General features: G+C 52.8%; 2 protein-coding genes across 2 annotated transcripts; one reads left to right on the top strand and one right to left on the bottom strand.

Annotated features, from left to right (window-relative positions):
* Positions 1 to 9017: 9017 nt before the first annotated feature.
* On the bottom strand, positions 9018 to 10629 carry CBLN3 (cerebellin 3 precursor). The gene is made up of 3 exons (XM_040969630.1): positions 10229 to 10629; positions 9889 to 10008; positions 9018 to 9588 (listed from the first exon to the last, which is right to left on the bottom strand). Exons 1-3 carry the CDS (start codon positions 10583 to 10585, stop codon positions 9391 to 9393), a joined length of 675 nt encoding a protein of 224 aa, XP_040825564.1. The 5' UTR covers positions 10586 to 10629; the 3' UTR covers positions 9018 to 9390.
* Positions 10630 to 11416: 787 nt separating this feature from the next.
* KHNYN (KH and NYN domain containing) lies at positions 11417 to 20818 on the top strand. The gene is made up of 9 exons (XM_040968540.1): positions 11417 to 11517; positions 12043 to 12260; positions 13239 to 14214; positions 14281 to 14410; positions 14516 to 14646; positions 14729 to 14825; positions 17592 to 17699; positions 17846 to 17947; positions 18420 to 20818. Exons 2-9 carry the CDS (start codon positions 12060 to 12062, stop codon positions 18667 to 18669), a joined length of 1995 nt encoding a protein of 664 aa, XP_040824474.1. The 5' UTR covers positions 11417 to 11517; positions 12043 to 12059; the 3' UTR covers positions 18670 to 20818.
* The last annotated feature ends 88 nt before the right edge of the window (positions 20819 to 20906 follow it).

Below are 20906 nucleotides of genomic sequence, written 5' to 3'. Positions count from 1 at the left end.
CCTTTAGTTTGGGTTCTTGCCCCCAGCCTAGGCATTTGGGGAGGCTCTGGCCTCACAGTCACACACACACACCCATGAGGACTGCAGGAAGGCAACGGCCTCCCTTGCCCCAAGGCCAGCTTTCCTAGGTCAGGTGCAGCCTGGCCAACTGTCACAGAGGGATAGACAGACCTCCTGGGCCTCTAGGACAAGGGCTTGGGGTGAGAGGTTGAACAACCATGAGTTGACCGTGTGTGAGAGCATGGGACAGGCAAGGAGGAGCATGGGTTGGCCTACCTCACTCAACTCCAGGCAATGGAGTTAGCTCCTCACCCCTGCTCTGATGGGGTCTATCCCACAGGAATCAAGGATGTTGATGCCCAAGGTGGCATCTTTACTGAGAGCTGCTTTGACCAGACCCAGGCGTCCTGGGCTCTGTGTGAAGGGGGGCGGGGTCTGAAATCAGCATTCCAGTACCCAGAGAGGTGCCGGTGTGCCTCTACCTCCCAATCAATCCCCACCCCACCAAAAGCCCAAATTCCAGAGCCCTTACTTCTTCCACTGCTACTGTTCCCAGCATTCCTAGATTTTATATAGTATATGATTGCTTTGCTTGGACCATTCCCCCATAACCTCACCCAGTCCTCTGAACTTGCCTTTTATGTAGAGCAAAACCCAGTCTCCCCTGTCTCCATCTCCACACTGGTCCCGAATCATTCTCTACAAAGATCGCTCTGGCCTGTGACCTGCCACCGCTGAAGAGCAAGCTGGCACCAGGTGAAGGCCAGTGCCTGGTCTCTGTAACTTCATTCCTCCAGAAGCTGAGTCAGTCGCTGGGCTCAGCTTGGGTTTCCAGGACACTTGGCATTGCAGAAGGTAGAGTCAAGCCCAGCTGGATCCTCTCATGGCACAGCAGAGAGACGCAGGGACTTGTCTGAAGTCACACAGCTTGGTTATGGCTGATTTGAGGACGGGAAGAAACCTCCTGGCCCTCCAGTTCACCTCAAAAATTTCTAGCAAGACACTTTCCAAATCCAAGGCCACTATTCCCTCCAATAGACAGGTGATGGGGACGTTGTCCTGAAACCATTCCCAGCTGTCAGCCGGGTCGAGGAGGGGTGATAGCTGAGAAGCGGGAGGTGCGCTATGGGCTTCTGAGCAGAAACCACATTCCCTCCCCCTCCCCGCTCTGCCATTCTTCCCGCTTGCGCGTTCACCCCAGGTGCTGTACGTAGCCTCTCTGTCCACTCCCATCCCTTGTCATTACATTTATAATCTTATACCCTTCCTTTAAATGATTTTTTTTTTCATTTGATTTGTCAATAAACAGATCAAACTAGGGCCAATGTCAGGTGTTTTTTGTTTGGTTAGCTTCAGAAGCAGTTATGGATGTGACAGGGTGAAGCAGTGTGTTGGCGGGTGAGGGGGTTGTGGTTGCTGTATGCTCTTCAGATCCAGACTTGAAGGTCTGGACTGTTTCTTGTCATGATCATCTGTCCTGAGCTGAGGGAATCAGGGTGCAGGAGGTGATACCCAGAAGGTTCCGTGGCTGCTCTGTGAAAGTGGGAGGGATGTGGATAAGGATAGATGGTGCTAATGCTGAAGCATTCACGTCTGGCTGTGAGGGACGCATCACAGACCGAGGCTGGAATCCTGACTGAGGATCTGCCACCTGTGTGGGCTGCCGGTGAGGTCTCAGTGTCCCCATGTGCAAGAATCCCATGAAATGATCTGTGTGGACAGGCTCGTGGGGTGCTAAGGACAGGGTGAGTGTTCATCACGTGTTGGAGGACACATCTGAAGCCCTGGCTATGCTACCTCCTCAGGCCCACAGAGACCACCCCCTCCACCTTGGCCAACTTCCCTGACCTGGGGCTTCGGCAGCTTTTCTTACCTGCTCAGGTTTTGGTTTAGCGTTTGGTGTACAGAGTAGCTGGAGATAATCCTCCTTCCGGTGTGCACACTAGTGCTCTCATGTACCTGCCCCATGCCAGGCTGTGTTCTGGGGGTGGGGCAGATAACAGGTAACACAGGTGACATCATCGCTACTGCTCTGGAGCCCACATGAAAAGAGGAAAACAACTGAATCAACACAGCATAGGATATAGGAGAAGCAGGGTGGCATAGGTGTTCCTGATGCAGGGGCCTGGAGTTCCTGTTCACGTATTGTTCAGAGAGGTCTTCTCCAAGTCCTTTCATCAAAAGTAACGCACACACACACACATACACTCATAGTACAGACCTGTGAGCAGAAGTGGAAGGCTTTAGAAGAGGCCTTTGGAAAAAAAAAATCATAGATTTTGTACCCTAGACAAATGTAAGCAGTAGTCAGATTTTACTCATTACTGTTTTACACTTTTTTGTTTTAATTGAAACGGCAAACATACAGAGGAGAAGAGACAAAGAAGAAGATCTTCCATGTGATAATTCATTCCCCAAGCGGCCACAACAATGGCTGGAGCTGAGTCAATCTGAAGCCAGGAGCCCGAAGCTGCTTCTGGGTCTCCCATGTGGGTGAAGGGTCCTTTGGGTCATCCTCGACTGCTTTCCCAGGCCATAAGCAGGGAGTTGGATGGGAAGCAAGGCTGCCGGGATTAGAACTGGTGCCCATATGTGATCCTGGTGCATTCAAGGAGAGGACTGTAGCTGATAGGCTATCAAGCTGGGCCGTTTCACACTTTATAAAAAAGGTTTATTTCTTTTTATTGGGGAGATAGATTTACAGAGGGAAAGAGAGACAGAAAGATCCACTGGTTCACTCCCCAGTTGCTTGCAAGGATCAGAACTGAGCCGATCCAAAGCCAGGAGCTTCTTCGGGGTCTCCCATGTGGGTGCAGGGGCCCAAGGACTTGAGACATCTTCCTATGCTTTCCCAGGCCACAAGCTTGGAGCTGGATGGGAAACAGAACAGCCAGGACACAAGCCAGTGCCCATATGAGATGCTGCCACGCAGAGTGGAGGATTAGTGAGTTGCACCACTGTGCCAACCCCCTATTAATTTTAATCATTTTATTTGAAAGACAGAAAGACACATATACACACAGGTCTCCTACCCACTGCTTCACTCCCTAGATTTCCTCAACAGCTGGAACTGCATCTTGCTGAAGCCAAGGGTCTGGAACCCAGTCGATGAGTGGCAGAGACCCAAGCCCTTGAGCCATCACTTGTTGCATGCGTTAGCAGGATGCTGGATTTGGAAGCAGAGCCAGGACTCAAACCAGGCACTCAGATATGGGTGTGGATCCTGCAAGAGGCAACTTAACTGCTGGTCAAATGTGTGTCCCTCCCTCTCATGTTGAGACTGTTCTTTTTTATGCTGTTTGAACACTCTACAAGGTTTGAGCAGAGATGTGCAACCTCACCTATTTCTGCAGAGATGAACACTGTGGGTTCTATAGGCTGACTATCATGGCTTGTCTCTTTGACACTTATCACTGATTTTCATTCTCGTGAATGACACTAGCAGGAAGGCTTTCTAGAAAAAAAATTTGCAAAGTAGGAGGTTAGGACAATGGTTCAATTAGCTAATCCTCTAATTCTAGGGGCGCCAGCATCCCATATGGGCACTGGCTCATATCTCAGCTGCTCCACTTTCCATCCAGTTCCCTGTTTGTGGTCTGGGAAAGCAATAGAGCATGGCCCAAAGCTTTGGGATTCTATATTTGTGTTGGAGACTTTAGGAGGACGTTGTGACCCTAGAAGGTCAGGGAGCACAGGATTACAGTTGATTGGCTAATGTTTGCATGAGAACAACCGAATGGCTATCTTTTGTATATCTGACTGGATATAATTTGTATAAGAACAGTTGAATGGACAGTATGTTTGTGAGAACACTTGGTGGAATATACAAGACAAAAGGAGTTCTAAACAAAAGCATAGAAACTGTTAACTGGGTTTTGTTGATGAGCTCAATACTTCCTCCCTTATCCCATATGACCCTCAGTGTATAAAGTCTGATGCCACTAATTAACTTCGGCTTTTGACCATCAGTCAGAGTCCACGCGATATTATCAGCTCCGTGCACCAAGTCCATCGCTGTGGCACAGTGACAGGAGACTCTGAAGAAGCTCTTGGTTTTTGGCTTTGGATTGGCTCAGCTCTGATCTTTGCGGCCAACAGATGAAGGTGAATCTTTCTGTTTCTCCTTTTTCTTTGCAAATTGGCCTTTCCAATAAAAACAGATAAATCTCACATATTACAAAGCATCCAGAATGTACGTGGTTCCAGGTGAAGGGCTTCCTGGCCTCATGTCAGAACTTACATGCACAGGTTTATGTTGTTGATGCCAGCCAGGCCTTGCCATACCAGACTTTCCTGGTAATTGTTTACTTAGTTCTCTCTCTCTCTCTCTCTATATATATATATATTTTTTTTAACCTGGAAAAGCAAATTTATAGAAAGATATCCTGTCTGCTTGTTCACTCCCCAAGTGGTTGCAACACAGCCAGAGCTGAGCCAATCTGAAGCCAAGAGCCAGGAACTTCTTCCCGGGTCTCCCACATGGGTGCAGGATCCCAAGGTTTTGGGCCATTCTCTACTGCTTTCCCAGGCCACAAACAGGGAGCTGGATGGGAAGTGGAGCAGCCAGGACACACACCAGTGCCCAAATGGGATCCCAGCACATGCAAGGGGAGGACTTTAACCTGGGACTAGACCACCATGCCAGTCCCTACTAAGAGGTTTTTATGTTTATCAGTAAAAGTGAACATACTTGGAAATCAGAAATCTTATAACAGGTAAATGGCTACAAAAAACACAAAATAGATATGTCACATGCTTTTAAAAGTTCCTCAAGAATCCCTGGGACCAGCATGCATTTGAATTCACTCACTCATTCTCGTAGTTATAGTAACTTAAGTACAGGGAGTCTTTGCTCTAGGTTCACCTCGTTCTAAGCACTTCCCAACAATCTGGGGAAAGATACAATTAGTACCTCCATTTTACAGCTGCAAGAAATGAGCCAGGGAGAGGAAATAGCTGACTGCCTTGCCCAGCTACTAGGGAAGAGGCTGGAGAGGAACACACATTCTGTGCCCAATGTCTTAAGTTGCTGACTCACTGCCTCTCATGCAAGCACGTTCAGTTTGGTGTTAGTTACCTGCCACACCACCCCCAAACTATGACACCCCAACTTTTAAGATTTATTATTTTTATTTGGAAGGTAAATTTATAGAGAGAAGGAGAGACACAGAAACATTCTTTATCTGCTGCTTTACTTCTCAAATGGCCATAATGGCAGGCCCGCGGAGGGCAGGTTAGGTGGAATGTGGAGGCCAGAGTTCAGCAGTGACTAACAGGTGTTAGATTCAGAGGTGCTTGAACACGCTTGAGAGACTCTTAGCAGGCAGTCTTTTATGGTGATGGACCATTTCCTCATGGGAAGTGGCCATCCAGGGTATGCAGCACTGGAGCTTTATACATCCTACCTGTGGTGACTGGGGCTTGTGGTTGGCGGGCAGGGGCAGCGGGATAGGGCAGCAGCTTCTCTTTGGGTGCTGGAGTGGCGCGTAGAGCAAGATGAGGGTCCTGGTGAGAGCTGGCTGCTGCACAGTGAACTAAGGCCGCAGCTTCAGTTTCAGGTTCTGCTCCAACTGGCCTCATGAGCTTACCTGTGTATTCAGATCCTTAACTGAAGGAGCCGCCAGAGGACTCTGTGGAGCCAGGCAGGCTGGTGGAGCTGAGGTTAATGCCATCCCTAACCCCCTCCACGCCCTTTTCCTTTTGTGATTTAAGAACCTTTTTTTTTTTTTAAAGATTTATTATTATTATTTTCAAAAGGCAGATTTACAGAGAAAAAGAGAGAGAGATCCACTGGTTTATTTCCCAAACAGCTGCAACTGACCAGGGCTGAGCTGATCCATAGCCAGGAGTCAGGAGCTTCTTCCTGGTCTCTCACATGCGTGCAGAGGCCCAAGGACTTGAGCCATCCTCTGCTGTCTTCCCAGGCCACAGGCAGGGAGCTGGATCAGAAATGGAGCAGCCAAGACATGAACAGTGCCCACAAGAGATGCCAGGTGGAAGATTAACATGTTGAACCACAACGTAGGCCCCATCTGACACTTGAGCTCTTCAATTGCAATTGCTAATGGTGAGGAGTGAGCATTCCTGCCTGGTGTTTCGGCTTCTTGGCTTCTCAGTGACGTAGGAGGTGAGAGTCTCTCCTGCCCCAGGGCCAAGCAGCAGTGGGTGAGGTTGCGACATAGGAATCTAAGGTCAGAAGGACACTGCAGCTGGATTCTGGGATGGACAGGGAAGGAAGGTGGGAAAGAAACACGGAGAGGAACTGGAGTATTGAGGATCTAGTGTGGCAAGAGGTGTGTGTGGTGTCATGGTTTCAGGTCCACACAGAATCCTTCACTCTGCTAGGGGCAGTGTTTAGGGGAAGCACAGGGAGATTCCAGGGGCAGGGTGTAGCGGAGGGTATGGGGGTCCAGGGGTGGGGTGTAGGAGAGGGCAAAGAGAGGTCCAGGGGAAGGGAAGACCGAGAGGGGAATGTAGGGGAGGTGCAGAGTGGGGTTCGAGTCTTAGGGTCTTTAGTGTTTCAGTATCTACAGTAGCTGCAGAAGAACATGCAACATCACCTGTGTTTACCTTATTATTTAATCATCTTACTTGAAACATCTACTTAGACAATCACTGGAGATTTAATCACTACATTATATAAGCAATAAATCAAGAGCTATACATTTTATAAGTCAAATGCTGATTGCAAACTTAATAAAATCTTCCCAAATGCTTCAGCAGTATCATCTGTCCCAAATATTAGCTTCTTGAAAGCTTCAAGCATTTTGGCAAAGTGCACATATCGCTTTAAGGACTATACAACTTAAGACAGCTATGCCGAAGCCTACCGTAAGTATGGATCTGTAGATACAAGCATTAAATATGTCTCAGTCTCTGACCAAGTTTTGAATTTGCATATCTAAAGGAAGAACAGCACTTAAGGACAGATAAACTTTGGGTTATTAATCAGTGAATTCTTGGTTGGGAATCTGGAAATGAGTTCAGTTTCTTTAGTGATTTAAAACCTGAGCTGGCTCTATCTCTGCACATTCTCCAGGTCTTTCCTGTACTGTACTGGCTATCTCTTCTCTAGGTGATGTTGTCTCCAAGTCTGATGACTGGGATGTAGCAAATGTCTCAAAGCTCCACATGTCCAGATGCCTAGAACGTGTGAGTGTTACATGTCTAAAGCAGCTAGACATATCTCAGGCTACGTGCCTTAAAATAGGGAGGTGTTCTCTCGGCTTATCTGGGTGGGCCCAATTTAATCACGAGAATTCTTGACTCGGAGAACTTCCCATGGAAGTCGAGAAATGTGACTTCAGAAGGCAGACACCTGGGCCTGAGGGATTCGTAGTTCTAGGGTGATGTGGCCCACTTGCTATTGGTTGCAGGAGGGAGGGAGCCAGAGACTTTAACCCTACACAGAAGGAACTGGATTTAAATGAGTTTGCAAGAGGATTCTTAGCCTCTAACCCTGCTACACCTTGCTTTGGACTGTGGGAAACCTCAAGCAAAAAACCTAGTCATGCTCTACTTGCCTTTGACCCTTGGAAGCTGTGAGATCATAACTAGGCAGTGTTTTAAGCCATTAAGATTCTGCCAACTTGTTACACAACAACTGAAATGTAATAAAGCAACTTACCTGTCATTATTCACAAACTTACCTGGCCTATTTATGTTTTGACAAACTTGTAGCTGTCATGCCCTGTATCTAAACTCCCCTTCTTCCATATCATAAAATTCTTGACTTTTAGCTGCTTGGATAAAGAAATATATTTCCTAGCCTTTCCCTGAAGTTGTGTGGCCTGATGTCACTAGGTTGTAGCCAATGAGATGCATCCAGAAATGCCAGAAAGCTTCTTTAAAGGAAAGGGGTGTGTCCTTTCTTCTTCATCCTTTCTTGGGGTTGATATCCTAGCTGGAGCTGAAGAAGCCATCTTGGGTGATGAGTTGGCATGTGAAAGATGGCAGAACAGCCAGAAGAGAGCCTGCGCTTTGTTGGTCATAAAACTGCCATCTATTCCTGGACTCCTATACGGGAGGCAGAAACAACCTCCTTTCTGCTTACACCGTTCTTCCTAGCCACAAAGTATGCTCAGTGGTGAAAGAAAGAGTTATGTTTCTTTCTAAAAGCACAAGTTCACATTAGTACTTCCCATGTAACTCAAGTATTATAAAACAACTTTTTGATTTTGCTGTAATTACAGTTCCACATTTGTTTTCCATGCAATACACTTGCTTATATTGTGTTAATCACACCTCTCATTAGTGATCTTTTTTTTTTTTTTTCATTAGTGATCTTATAGTGTCCCACTGAATACCTGTTACTTTATTAGGTTCATCCATACTGGAACAGTGGGTGGCACAGAGTATTGGAAAGAATGAAGTTGGTAGGAAAGTGGTTAAAGGGTGGAAGGTTATGCAGGAGAGTAAGTGTGGATGAACAGGAAGAAAAGAGAAGTGGAGATGGGTCAAAACAGGTGCAGAGAGGGTGGGAAGAAAGACAGGCTGGGAGAAAGGAGGTGGCGCTTAAAGTGTGGAATGACCAGAGTTCAGGTTTAACGTTGTCGACGTTCTAGGAGGTGGCCAAGCAAGAGGACACAAGGTCATTGACAGGTCCCCTAGTATACAGCTGACCTGCCACCCCCACCTCCAGCTTCATACACTACTGCTGGCCGCAGCAAACATACACACCCAAGTCTCAGGCAGGGAGGTGAGGGGTGAGGGGCAGAGTCCACTTGGGAACTAGCACAGATGGACGGCCAGCTCTCCGCCCACAGGCTGCCCCAACAGACATGCGCGACATACCACGTTCATGCTGCACACATGCCCCTTCCCTCTTCACAAGCCACAGTCGCTGACTGCTCTGTGGGTCTTCCCACACTTGTGCCTGTGGTAGAGCCTCCTGCCCCAGCCCACAACCTGACTCAGCCTCTGATGGTGCTGGCCGAGGTCTGCAGGGCTGGCATTCCTCACAGGAAGGAGCCAAGGCTGGTCCATCTGGGCCCCTGTAGGGGCCTGTCAGGCTGGCTCCAAATTGCAGTGAGCAGGAAGTCAGGATGGGGGAACAGGAGGAGCAGAGCCCACTGCAGGGGAGTGCAAGCCTCCCTCTTTGCCAAGCTCAGCCCTGGTCCTGGGGGCCTGCAGGCAGAAGGGCCTGCGGAGGGATGCTGGGAGAGCACCTGGGGGTGGGGCACCTAGGTGAGCAGTGCCAGGTCTGGAGTTGTCACAGTGCCACTCTTACCCTGGGGTGTTTGGCACACAGTCCCATGTGAGGAACAGGGATCAGAGCAGCTTGCAGGAACCTCTTTCCTGCCCCCAAAGATGCTGCCTTTTTGGGGGAAGGGAGAGGGCTCAAGACCATGGCCAGGGGCTGGGATTTCTATCCTGGAAAGGCTTGAGCTTTCAAAGTGGGAAGATGAGGAAGCCAGAGAAGCTTGAGTACTTCCAGCCACCTAGCAGGTTCCCCCGACGCAGGCGCAGGGACACCCGGTCCCCGGGCTCCAGGGGCAACAGCACGGAGCTGGTGGCTGCCTCTCGGGTAACGTCAGGGTCATTGGCAAAGGCTGAGATGACAGGCCATGTATTCAGCATCAGGCTCACCTGGGGAGGGGATCCCAGTTAGCACCTGTCCCTTGGCCTTAGCTCAGAATCCCACTGTCCCAAGCAAGGAGCAGGGGGCTTTGGTGGCCTCTCCTGGGAGAGCAGAGGGGGTGGCCAGTGCAGGACACTGGGCATCCCCGCTCTCTGCTAGACAGGCCCTGACTTCTGTTGTTCCTGGTCCCAGGCCACAATCAATGGGATGGTTGGGGGCGGGGAAATATTCCTTTGAAGTCAGGGGTTCCATGGAAGCCCTCCCACTCTCCTCCTGAGCTAGGAGACCCAGCCCAGCCTTCAGATCACCTGAACTGTCTGGCGGTTGTACACCTTCACCACATGGAACCTGAAGCTGTAGACGCCTCGGACGGGGGCCACGAAGGAGCCAGAGGCCCGGTCAAAGCCGCCACCCTCATTGACCAGGACCTGGGGAAAGCAGAGCCTGCTGAGTGGGCCCGGGATGCCTGGGGTCAGGGATACCATGGGGCTGGGGACAGGGACAGTGAGTCAGGGACAGAAGGGGCTGCAAGGAAGGGTAAGAGGAAGGGGGGGCAGATTCGGACAGAGGAGGGAGGGGAGCAAGCAGTGGCCATGGCAGAGTGGGCTGGGTCCTACCAGGCCCTTCCGACAGGGTTCCCGGAGTTACCTGGTCGAAGTAGATGGCCCCGCTCGTGCCGTTTCCTGTTTCCCCGGCTGGCTCATGATGGTGGCTCCGGACCGCCGCAAATGCCACTCTGCCAGGGGGTGCCTCTCCCAGGGCTGCGCCCCCGGGTCCCCCTGCAGCTGCTCTGCCAGGCTCACATACCACCAGGCACTCGCCCTCCAGCAGGACGGGCTCAGAGCCCTCCTGGGCCCCCACAGTCCCCAGGGCCAGCAGCACCAGGGCCAAGCTCAGCCTAGGGTTGCACAGGGGACCTGCGAACCAGCACAGCTTTCCTCTGGACATGGCTGAGAGGCTCCGCCACCTCCAAGTGCCCCTGGCTGCACTCTGTTGCAGTTCCATTCCTCGCACCCTGCTCCTCCTCAGCCCTCTCTAGGTCTCCCAGCCACCTGCCCTTGGTACCTCCCTCCCATACTGCTCCGCAACCCAGGCGCTGTCCGGCCTCCCACTCTTGCTATTCCTGCTGTCACTGCAGTCCCCTCCTCCTTGGCAAAGCCTGAAGCGACAGCAGTTGGACCCTAGGAGGGAGAGGAGGGAAAGAGCCAGGGCGGGAGGGCTGCCGCTCCAGGGAGGCCCCTTTGGAGAGATCGGCAGAAGATGGCGTAGGGGAATCTGTGGGTGATGGGGGTAGGGAACAGGTCCTCCAGCCCCCACACTGCTCCCCTCCCGTACAGCTCTAGTGGCAGCATCTTTCCATTTATTGGAAAGAATGGGTGTGCTTGTTGTTGTGCCAAACTGCTTTGGTGACAGGCACCTGGGCTAAGAGCATCCCTGCCTTGTGACTCTGGATCAGTCACTTTCCAGCTTGAATCTTTCATAGCCTCCCGCCTAAGGAGCCAGGCTTGCAACAAGGGGTTCCCTCTCCTCCACTAAGAAACAAACAACTGCATGATAACCCAGGAACCGGGGCCAGCAGGGGAACCTCAGGGACAGGCAGGCAGGGTGGGAGCGGCTGCAGGGCGGCGGGGGGCCCAGGCCCCTGCGCAGGCCCAGCCCCAGGAGGAGCCCGGCTGACTCCGCCCCAGGCCAGGAAGTGACTGAAAAAAAAAAAACCTAGAAAAAAAAACCAAAACAGTTTTGAGATGTGGCAAAGAGAGGTCGCCGTTGGGTGAGGAGCCCGGGAAGGCCCGCCCAGATTCCGGGCCCCTGCCCTCGTTCCCCTTTGGGGCTGGGGAGGCGGGGAGCACACAGGCCAAGTCGGTGGGCTTGCTGGGAAAAGAGGCCCCGGCGGGACTCGAGACAGACACCCGAGATCCAAGTGGGCGGCCGAGGCGGTAGGCCTGCAGCGCGGAGCCGGGATCTGGGGGTCCCGCGGCGGGGGCCGGGATCTGGGGGTCCCGCGGCGGGGGCCGGGGACGGGCCCGCCTCAGGCCTGGGCCCCGGCTGGGGGCGCGGCGCGACGGGGCTGGGGGAGGGGCGGCGGCGCGCGGGGGCGTGGCCTGGGCCCTGGAGAGGCGGGCCGGGGCCCGAGCCTGGCGCGGTTCGAGTCCCCGCTGGGGATTGCGTTTAAGAGGCCTTCCTGGGCCCGGCGCCTTCTTCCGCCACCACCCAGTCCCCGGCGGCTGGCTGGAGCCGATCTTCGCCTCCCGTCCCGAGGCATTCTCATCCGGGTGGCGTCCGCTAGGTTAAGAGAAAGAGGCTTGCGGTTCCCTCCCGGTCCGGGAAGTGGACTCGAGGCTTGTTGTTGGCCTCCTGGCGTTGTTTATCAGAATCGCTGAGGTGCTCCGACCTGTGGGGGCGGTTTGTTGCGGGCTGGCTGAGGGCTGTGAGGCGCTGAGTTGCCTTCTGCCCCCTCGCAGGGCCGGACGCCGCCGCCATGCCTACTTGCGGGGCGTCCCCCGAGCCCCCTGACCGCTTTGCGGTATTTGCGGAAACCGAGGACCGAGTGCGGCAGCAGCAGCTCTGCGTGGAGCGTATCTTTGGCGTGAGCATGAGCGTCCTCCCCAAGGACTGTCCCGAGAACCCTCACATCTGGCTGCAGCTGGAAGGACCCAAGGAGAACTTGAGACGAGCCAAGGTGAGTCGTCGGTCCGGTGGGCTCCCTGGCCAGCTGGCTGCCTTGGGGCTTTGCAAGGCTGCGGGACTCTTTCTGCCCATAGTTTCGGTTTCATTTCTCGGCTGGGACCGACCAGGCCTGCCAGGACACGGTATGTTCTCAGGACATGGTATGGTGAGACACGGTGTGTTCTCAGGGGTGGCAGAGTGAACCCGGATGAACAAGGGGGTCTCACGGGCAAGTTCACTGTGGGGTGGGCTGGAGTTCTGGGATTCCAGAACCACTTGTGCTCAGCTTCCTGATGATAATAAATAAATAAAGATAGGTAATAACAATGTTTACCTAGATATTCCAAGTTAGGAGTTGCTGCAGGGGAAGAGTTATTTAGTTACTATTATTACTATTATTATTTTTTAAATAAGGTGGAATTGACACACATACAGAGAATTTTGTATCCACTGTTTCATTTCCCCAAATGGTTGCAATGGCCAGAGCTGAGCTGATCCAAACGCTGGACCTTCTTCTGGGTCTCCCATGTGGGTGCAGGGGCCCAGGGACTTGAGGCAGCTTCCACTGCTTTCTCAGGCCATAAGCAGGGATCTAGGTGGGAAATGAAGCAGCCTGGGTTGGAACTAATGTGCATGTGGGATGCAGGCACCGCAGGTGCAGGCTTAGCCTACTATGCCATTGTGCTGGCCCCACAGATGTCTCACTTCCCAAATGGCCACAGTGGGTGGGGCTGGGCTCACTGGCCAAGTGGAATCCAGGAGCTTCTTAAGAATCTCCCAAGTGAGTACAAGGGGCCCAAGGCCTTGAGCTGCTTGCCCAGGTCATAAGCAGGATCACAGGATCGGAAGTGGACTATCTGGCTCTGTCTATTACGGAGGGATGTTGCTTTATCCACTGTGTCCTCAGGGCAGTCTTCAGCCTGAAGGAGTGACTGGGCCACTTAAGATTTAGCAGTTTTCTTTTGTCTGTCTCTCCTCCCCGACCCCCCAGGAGTACCTGAAGGGGCTCTGCAGCCCTGAGATGCAGGAGGAAGTCCACTTTCCACCGGAACTGCACTGCATCTTCCTGGGTGCCCATGGCCTTTTCCTGGACTGTCTGGCTTGGAGCACGGGTGCCCACCTGGTGCCCAAGGCACCAGGCACTCTGGTGATTGGTGGTCTGAGTGAGGCCTTTGTTATGGCTCAGAGCCGCGTGCAGGATCTGGCAGAGAGACTGAGCGATGACTTTCGGTCCCCAGGGGCGGCTCTGGGTGCTGCGGCAACCAGTGACTTCTTGGTCTTGCTTCAGTCCCGGCAGGACATGCATGGGACAGCCCTGCTGCAGCTGCCCCTCGCTGTCCAGGAGGCGCTACTGAGCTTGGTACAGGAGGTAGCCAGGAGCCGGGGGCCGCAGGGGCTCCCATCTTGGAAGGAGAACCCTGGGGAGGGGAACTCCGGCTTGCAAAGGGCTCCTGCAAGCAGGGCAGACAGGGGCTCCCTGGACGCTGGGTCTGTGGGGTCAGGGGATTCAAAGGTAGCAAAGGAAGAGGGCCAGGCTGTGCCAAAGGAGCAGGGCAAACTGGGCAGCCCTGGGCAGCTGGATTCACAGCGGAAGCAGCTGAGTGGGGAAGAGGCCTGGGATAGAGAAGTGACTTTGCAGCCCCAGATGGTAGGAGGTCGGGGAGGGGAGATGGGGTCCCCGAAAGGCAAGGCCCTGGGGAAAGAGGGCATGACTTCAGACACAGGTGGGGTCAGTGTGGCAGGAGAGCCTGCGGGTGCCCATGGGTACTCTCCAAGGGCGACTCAGCCCCGTGGGGCCTCCCTTCTGCAGCGGCTCCACAATGGGACCACCTTGCCCCCGAGGGTCCCTAGCCCTCCCTCGGCACCGGAGCCCCGCTGGTACTCTGTGGACCGTGGGGACCGGGGAGATAAGCCGCAGGCTGGGGCTCGGGGCCGTGGGTCTCCGTGGAAACGAGGTGCCCGTGGTGGTGGCAGTGGCAGTGGCGGTGGTGGTGGCGGCGGCGGCAGCGGCGGTGGTGGCAGTGGTGGTGGAGGCAACTTGGTGACTGGCACGCAGCGTTTCCAGGAAGCCTTGCAGGATCCGTTCAACCTGTGTCTGGCCAACGTGCCTGGCCAGCCCGGCCTCCGCCATATTGTCATTGATGGCAGCAATGTGGCCATGGTGTGAGTACCCAGCCAGGGGTGGGTGGGTAGGTGGGTGCTGAGGGTCCTGGGGAAGGGATGGACATCCTGAGGATGTCCAGGACTCGCGCCCTTCTCTCCCCGCAGGCATGGACTCCAGCACTACTTCTCCAGCCGGGGCATTGCCATTGCTGTGCAGTACTTCTGGGACCGTGGTCACCGAGACATAACTGTCTTTGTGCCTCAGTGGCGCTTCAGTAAGGATTCCAAGGTCAGAGGTGAGTTGAGCCCCGGTCACCTGCATGCTGGGGATGGGGGGTGGCTCCATGCATGCCCCAGTCACCTGCTTGTTCTTTGCAGAGAGTCACTTCCTGCAGAAGCTATACTCGCTCAGCCTGCTCTCCCTCACCCCTTCGCGAGTCATGGATGGCAAGCGGATCTCCTCCTACGATGATAGGTACTTGCCTGCCTCCCTGCTGCCCCAGGGAGCCTGTTGAGCCATCTCAGTCCTGCCTGGGTGGGAAGGGGCCAGTGGGTGCTCCGTGCGCTATGCAGGTGAGCTGTGCTGTGTGTTCTAGACTGAGGAAGAGGAGTTGTTCCGCATGCAGATAGCTGCGGCTCCCATTCGTCATTCAGGCTTTGTGTCCCCTCAGGAATGACGCCCGCTGTCTAGGTCATGCTGGTGTAACGGAAAGAGGGGAAAACAAATAGCTGGCAGATGCCTTCTTAGAACCCGCTTTCCAGACCCATAGAGAAGCCTCCCCTAGCATCCTGATCAAAACCAGGGTGCGCAGTTAGAAGAAGAAGTGCAACCCACAAGTAGTAGGACTTTGCAGACACTGTAAGAGGGAATGAGCGCTGGCCTTGGGAGCCCTGAGTTGGTACAACTTACTGGCTTTGACCGTGGACTCAGTGCTAGTGAATTCACTGACCTCCTGGTCTGGGAGATCTGCCTCTAGCCATCAACCCTGTTTGGAAAGATCAAGAGACGATGCTTGCCTCATTCGAGGTGGTCAGTGCTCCCTCTGGACTCTCAAAGGATCCACTGAACTGTGGCGGAGGCCGTTAGCCCTGCTGGACACATGTGGAAAGAGCAGTGAAGAGTGCTTTGGCAGAGGAGATGTAGGCTGGAATATTTACACAAAAAATACACCCCAGCCACAGTTGTAGAAGTGTATTGTGGGGACATGAGCAGATTTTAAAGGCTACTTAAACCATGAAAAATTTCTATAACAACTTTAAAAAATTTTCTTATTTTAAGCTTTATTTATTTTTATTCTAAAGGTAGATGTAGAGAGAAAAGGAAATGCAGAAAGAAAGATCTTCTGCCTACTGGTTCACTCCCCAAGTGGCCACAGTGGCAGGAGCTGAGTTGATCTGAAGCCATGAGCCAGGAGCTTCTGGGTCTCCCATGTGGGTGCAGGTACCCAAGGCTTTGGGCCGTCCTCGACTGCTTTCCCAGACCACAGGCAGGGAGCTGGATGGGAAGTGGAACAGGCGGGACATGAATTGGTGCCCTTATGGGATCCTGGAGCATTCAAGGCAAAGATTTAGCCATTGAGTCATTGCGCCAGGTCCCTTTATTTATTTATTTATTTTAAAAAAGAGATCTATTTTACATGACAGTCAAAGTTACACAGAGAGGAAGAGACACACAGAGGATCATCCATTGTGTGGTTCACCCACCAGATGGCCAAAACAGCCAGAACTGGACCAGTCCAAAGTTGAGAGGCAGGAACTTCTTTCGGGTCTCCTCTGTGGGTCCAGGGGTCCAATCCCCGAGTTTTCACAGTCATAATCAGGGAGCTAGATCAGAAGTGGAATAGTTAGGAACCCATAGTTGATCCTGATGCCACAGGTGAAGGATTAGCAGGCAACACCACCATGCTGGTCCAGCAACTTTTTATTCTTTACAATCTTACTCGGTTTCACAGCACCCACCTCCAAGCCATAGTAGTTTTGTTTTGACTTCTTTGCATCACCAGCAGGTGGTGCTTTGCTGAAGCGCATTCTGCTGAGTGGCCACATTTCCTAGATGAGTGAGCCACATGAGCAGCTAAACAGAAGATGGAGTCGGCCTTGCTGCATTTGACAGGCACGGGTGTGTGATGTTGGGCAGGGGACTTAGCGGGAAGCATGAGTTTACCCAGCGACAGGAGTGGTGGCCTACTGAAGGCAGTTCAGCTTATTTCCCAGGCAGAAGCTGAACGCCAGACAACTGTCACACCTGCTTCTGGCTCCAGGCACCCTCTCTACCAACTGTCCGCCAACTAGTGCCTGCCCACTTGGTGCTGGGCACATGTCTGCAGGAGGAGCTGGGAACCTGGGCAGGAACATCTGATTTTTGACTTCACAGGGCAGGAGGACTCTAAATCCAACACTGTCCAGGGCAGAGGAAAGGGAGCCCCCTTCTGTCTGGGCTTCTGTAGGAAGGGAGGGACTTGTTTTCTGTTGATTGGCAAGGCTATTGGCTGGGCTGTATCTCTTGGTTTCTCAGTCTTGTACCCACTTCCCGCCACCCGATTCTGTGGAATGAGAATTACTCAAGTGGGGCTCAGGCATCTATTTCTGGAACATGTGGTTCTGGTCATGAGCAAGGTCTGGAAACCTCCTTCCAGCTGGAGAAAATCATCTGAGAAATGTGGAAGTCAGACCATGTGGGGCATAGTGAAAGAACAGGCATAACATGATTTTTGACTTTGAATCGAGAATGTGTTAGGTAGTACTGGGAGACTGGGCTGTGTGAGTGGCTTGCCTATGGAATTTGGTGGCTTTAGATACTAGGCTTGGGCATGCAGGCTTTGATAGATGCAGAGAAAGTGGAGGAAGGTTAGGGTAGTGGAAGAGCATGTGTGCTTGGGGAATCAGGAAAGGGTGGTGGATTCATATGAGTTCACAAGTGAATCACTAAGGTCATAATGGGACTGCAAGGGGAGTGGAGGGGGCAGAGAATGGAGGGATTCCTAGAGGAACAGCACACTAGGTATGTGGCTGATTGGTACGGTAGGATGGAAGACGGGCAGATCTTACTGTCTCTCACACCAGCCATGTGTTGGTGAAGGATCGCCCTGAACTAATGGGATGCTTTTGGCGGATCTTGGTTTCCCTGCAGCTGGGTCAGGGTGAGGTGGCCTGCAGACCCCCATCACCTGCATCGAGTCACGGGATGTTCTTTGCCAGTGGGGGAGGATCCCCAGAATGGTTGCCATGGTTTTTGAGACAGGTTCATGGTGAAGCTGGCTGAAGAGACTGACGGGATCATCGTCTCCAATGACCAGTTTCGGGACCTGGCAGAGGAGTCCGACAAGTGGATGGCTATCATCAGAGAGCGGTGGGCAAGCCCTCTAAGGCTTCTAACCTTCCCCCAAAGCCAGCTCAGCAATGGCAGTGGCCGAGAGCCCTGGGGAGGAGTCCTGGAGCTGCCTGGGTGGGGGACAGGAGCCCTTCCGGGACAACACATTCTTTTTCTCCATCTAGCCTGCTGCCCTTCACCTTCGTGGGGAATCTCTTCATGGTTCCCGATGACCCCTTGGGGCGCAACGGACCCACCTTGGATGAGTTCTTGAAGAAGCCAGCCAGGTAATGCCCAGACTTGCCCTCAGAGTCCTCAGCTGTGGCCTTCTCCCTCGGGGAGCCTGGAGGCTTGGTGAAGAGGTGACTGCAGTTTGGGCCAGTTTAATTCTGCAGGAGTTCACATAACTTGAGCTGTGGCCATTGAAAGCTTCCTGGAGTCTCCTTGGGTAGGAGGGAAACAGCTGCTTTAAGTTTCCTTGCTGGAGGTTCCAGGGAGTTGGTTGTACCGATACCTGGTAGTACTCAGCCTGCCCTCTGCTGGACCACTAAGGAATCAGCCAGATAAGAGTGGCAGTGTTCACCAGGTTTCAAAGGAACTGGCTATCAGCCTCTAGAACTGGATTCGTACTGCCACCCAGTGGTCTTTTTGGGGATAGCGCCTCAGACCAGGAAAAGGCCGGGCAAGTAATAAGGCGGGTAGGGGGATGGCTAAATTTCCCTTTGGATTGTAAACTCTTCTTTTTCTGCTTCCTCTCAGGGCACAGGAGCCCTCTGAGGCACAGCAGCCTTCCAGAGGCTTTGCAGGACATGGGAGTAAACAGCAGGAGAAAGAAGAGGAAAAAGGCAGTAGTGGCATTCGGAAGAGCCGGGAGACAGAGCGGCTGCGACGGCAGCTGCTGGAGGTGTTCTTGGGTCAGGACTACAAGGTGGACTTCATCCTGCAGCGGGAGCCCTACTGCCGGGACATCAACCAGCTGTCTGAGGCCCTGCTCAGCCTCAACTTCTGAGGCTCAACTTCTGAGGTCCCAAGTGGCTGTCGCCCCGTCAGCCCTTACCTGCCCTGAGCTTAGCTGCCTCCTGGGAGGGATGCCCCCCAATGCTGCTCACACTGACCAGGCCTCCCACTGAGCTGGTTGCTTGGGCGGGGAGGATGAACAGATTCACCATGGGCAGTGCTCTGGCTTGGGGCCCGTTTGGGGGACAAGTCCCCAGAGTGACCAGGTCTCGTCTTGCTTTGGAACCTCAGTCAGCTTTCAAGAAATTCTGCCCAGCCTTAATGTCTCACCTTTGCCTTAGCACAGGGTTTTTGTGGAGAAAGGGTAAGTCTTCAACACAGGAGCTCTGGGCCGCATTGCCTGGGCTGGGCCAGGGCCAAGGCTGCAGGGATAGGACGGGGCGAGGAAGTGGGACTGCCATGCATAGCCAGAGGGCGGGCTTCCCAGGTCTGGCTGGGCTGCTCGATGGGCTCAATGGCTCTGGTGCCTTGTAGGTTGTGTCACAGTGAGCTGGTGAGCAGGGTGGAGGGAGATTTGGTTCCTGCAGGGCTGGCTCTTGACTGAGCTGGTTGGCCTTCACATCTGCCTAGGAATCAGCCCATGGGGAGAAGACAGGAGAGCAGAGGCTAGCTCCTTGCAGGAAAGGTATTTGCACCAAGTCTTGATTGTGCCTGCCTGTGGCTGCACAGGCTTCTTGACCAAAACCTCATTTTCTGAGATTTAGTGGTCCTCCACATCTCATTTTAACATTACGTCCTCAGTAACTTGCCCTGAAATGGCTGCATCCCTTTTGGGCAACCTCCCAAATCCGCATTTATAGCATGCTAAATTAGGACCAAAATACACTCAGGGTTCCTGTGCATGGCAGCTCTCCCGTCACAGTCAGGTGTTTGTTTACAAATGAACAGATGTGTCAGAGTCCTTGATCAGGTGAACTCACTGCAGTGTGGGAGCATTCCTGAAATCAACCCTAACATTTTCTCTCCAGCAGACACACAAAAGTAAGGCACACTTGGACTTTGTGTGTATGTGCACTGGGATAGGGGGGCTGGCAGAGGTTGGACCTAGATGGACCCATCACGTGGGAAATGGAGAACTAAAGAATCCAGCATTGGAAGTTCGCTTATCAGCCGCCAGGCCAACCCTGCTGTTGTGAAATCCAGTCTTGCTCTTGCCACTTGATTCCTAGCGGTCACTGTCCCCAAGTCCAGCCTTCAGTTCTATGCCAGGGAATGCATTGCCTGCCAGGGCAGTTTAGCCCCTGGATGCGCAATACTCATCCATAGTCCTTTAGTGCAGTTCCAGATGGGCTTTTCTTTTCCTTCTATTTTGAGGCTGATCACTTCCCCCCAAGGATCAGTCCAGAGCTGGCCTATCTCCGAGTCCTGCGGAGGTCCTGGACTCGGGCTGCCCCAAGGGGCATGAGGAGCTCGATGGCATGTGGAGGAGCGGAATGGATGATGAGGTAGATGGTCCCGGGGTCCTTGTGTCTTCACTCTGACCTGCTGGTCCCTTACATTGGGCCGTATTTACCTTGCCAGGGGCAGGTGGCCAGGCAGCTAACAGTGACTTGGACAACCTACAGATTTTTAGGGAGAGATTGGCTAATATGGTCTGACACGGGGTCGGTGGGGGTACTACTTCTGGTTAAGTTTAACAGGTGTCAATTAGGTACATAAAAAGGGTCTTGGTTGAATATTTGGGTTTTTTTTTTCCCCCCTAGAGGGTTAGGATTATATAGTGTGTTCCTAGAGCGCTAGGTTTATATAGTTCTTTCTTGGTTTCTTGCCCTTTTCACTTTGTGATGCTGGACATACAGAAGTGTCTTCTGTATTTGTATGCTAAGGGTCTGTGTTGACCGAGCGGTCCCAATCAGATACAGCACATTTTCGTCTTCTTAAACACAGGGCTGTTGGCTCTGTTCTGTCGCAGCTTGGTAAATGGGCACTGATGTGTGACTGCCATTTGAGGACGCAGACCAAAGGCTGACATACCTGGGGCCTTGCCCTTTTCCTCTGCTTGGCATCCTAATGACAGTCTTTGAGTAGGTAAACAGAATCCACTGGAAATAGGACATCCTTTCTCTTTCCTGGCTTGTAATTACTTCCTTCATTGTACTCTCATGTTCTAGATTTGTGACCAGCTCTTTGGTAACAGGGACCAAAAAAAAAAAAAAAAAAAAAAAGGGGGTGAGGAAAGATGTAGCTGTTGTAACTTTCAAATTCCACGTAGGGAAAAGAATCACCTAG

Source organism: Ochotona curzoniae, unplaced genomic scaffold (genome assembly GCF_017591425.1).
Source record: "Ochotona curzoniae isolate NIBS_2020 unplaced genomic scaffold, NIBS_Ocur_1.0 scaffold_4701, whole genome shotgun sequence".
Taxonomy (NCBI): Eukaryota; Metazoa; Chordata; class Mammalia; order Lagomorpha; family Ochotonidae; genus Ochotona; species Ochotona curzoniae.
Note: the sequence above shows the minus strand (reverse complement) of the source record. Positions and strands in the feature narration are given on the sequence as shown.

Bases quoted from the DNA above. Each gene is read 5' to 3' on its own strand.
- CBLN3 (XM_040969630.1), bottom strand. From the start codon at position 10,585: ATGGAACTGCAACAGAGTGCAGCCAGGGGCACTTGGAGGTGGCGGAGC. The intron at 10,009-10,228 runs GTAACTCCGGGA...TGCTTTCCCCAG, and splicing joins GGGCCATCTACTTCGACCAG to GTCCTGGTCAATGAGGGTGG. The intron at 9,589-9,888 runs GTGATCTGAAGG...TCCCCTCCCCAG, and splicing joins ACAACCGCCAGACAGTTCAG to GTGAGCCTGATGCTGAATAC.
- KHNYN (XM_040968540.1), top strand. From the start codon at position 12,060: ATGCCTACTTGCGGGGCGTCCCCCGAGCCCCCTGACCGCTTTGCGGTA. The intron at 14,647-14,728 runs GTGAGTTGAGCC...TGTTCTTTGCAG, and splicing joins TAAGGATTCCAAGGTCAGAG to AGAGTCACTTCCTGCAGAAG. The intron at 14,826-17,591 runs GTACTTGCCTGC...TTTTTGAGACAG, and splicing joins ATCTCCTCCTACGATGATAG to GTTCATGGTGAAGCTGGCTG.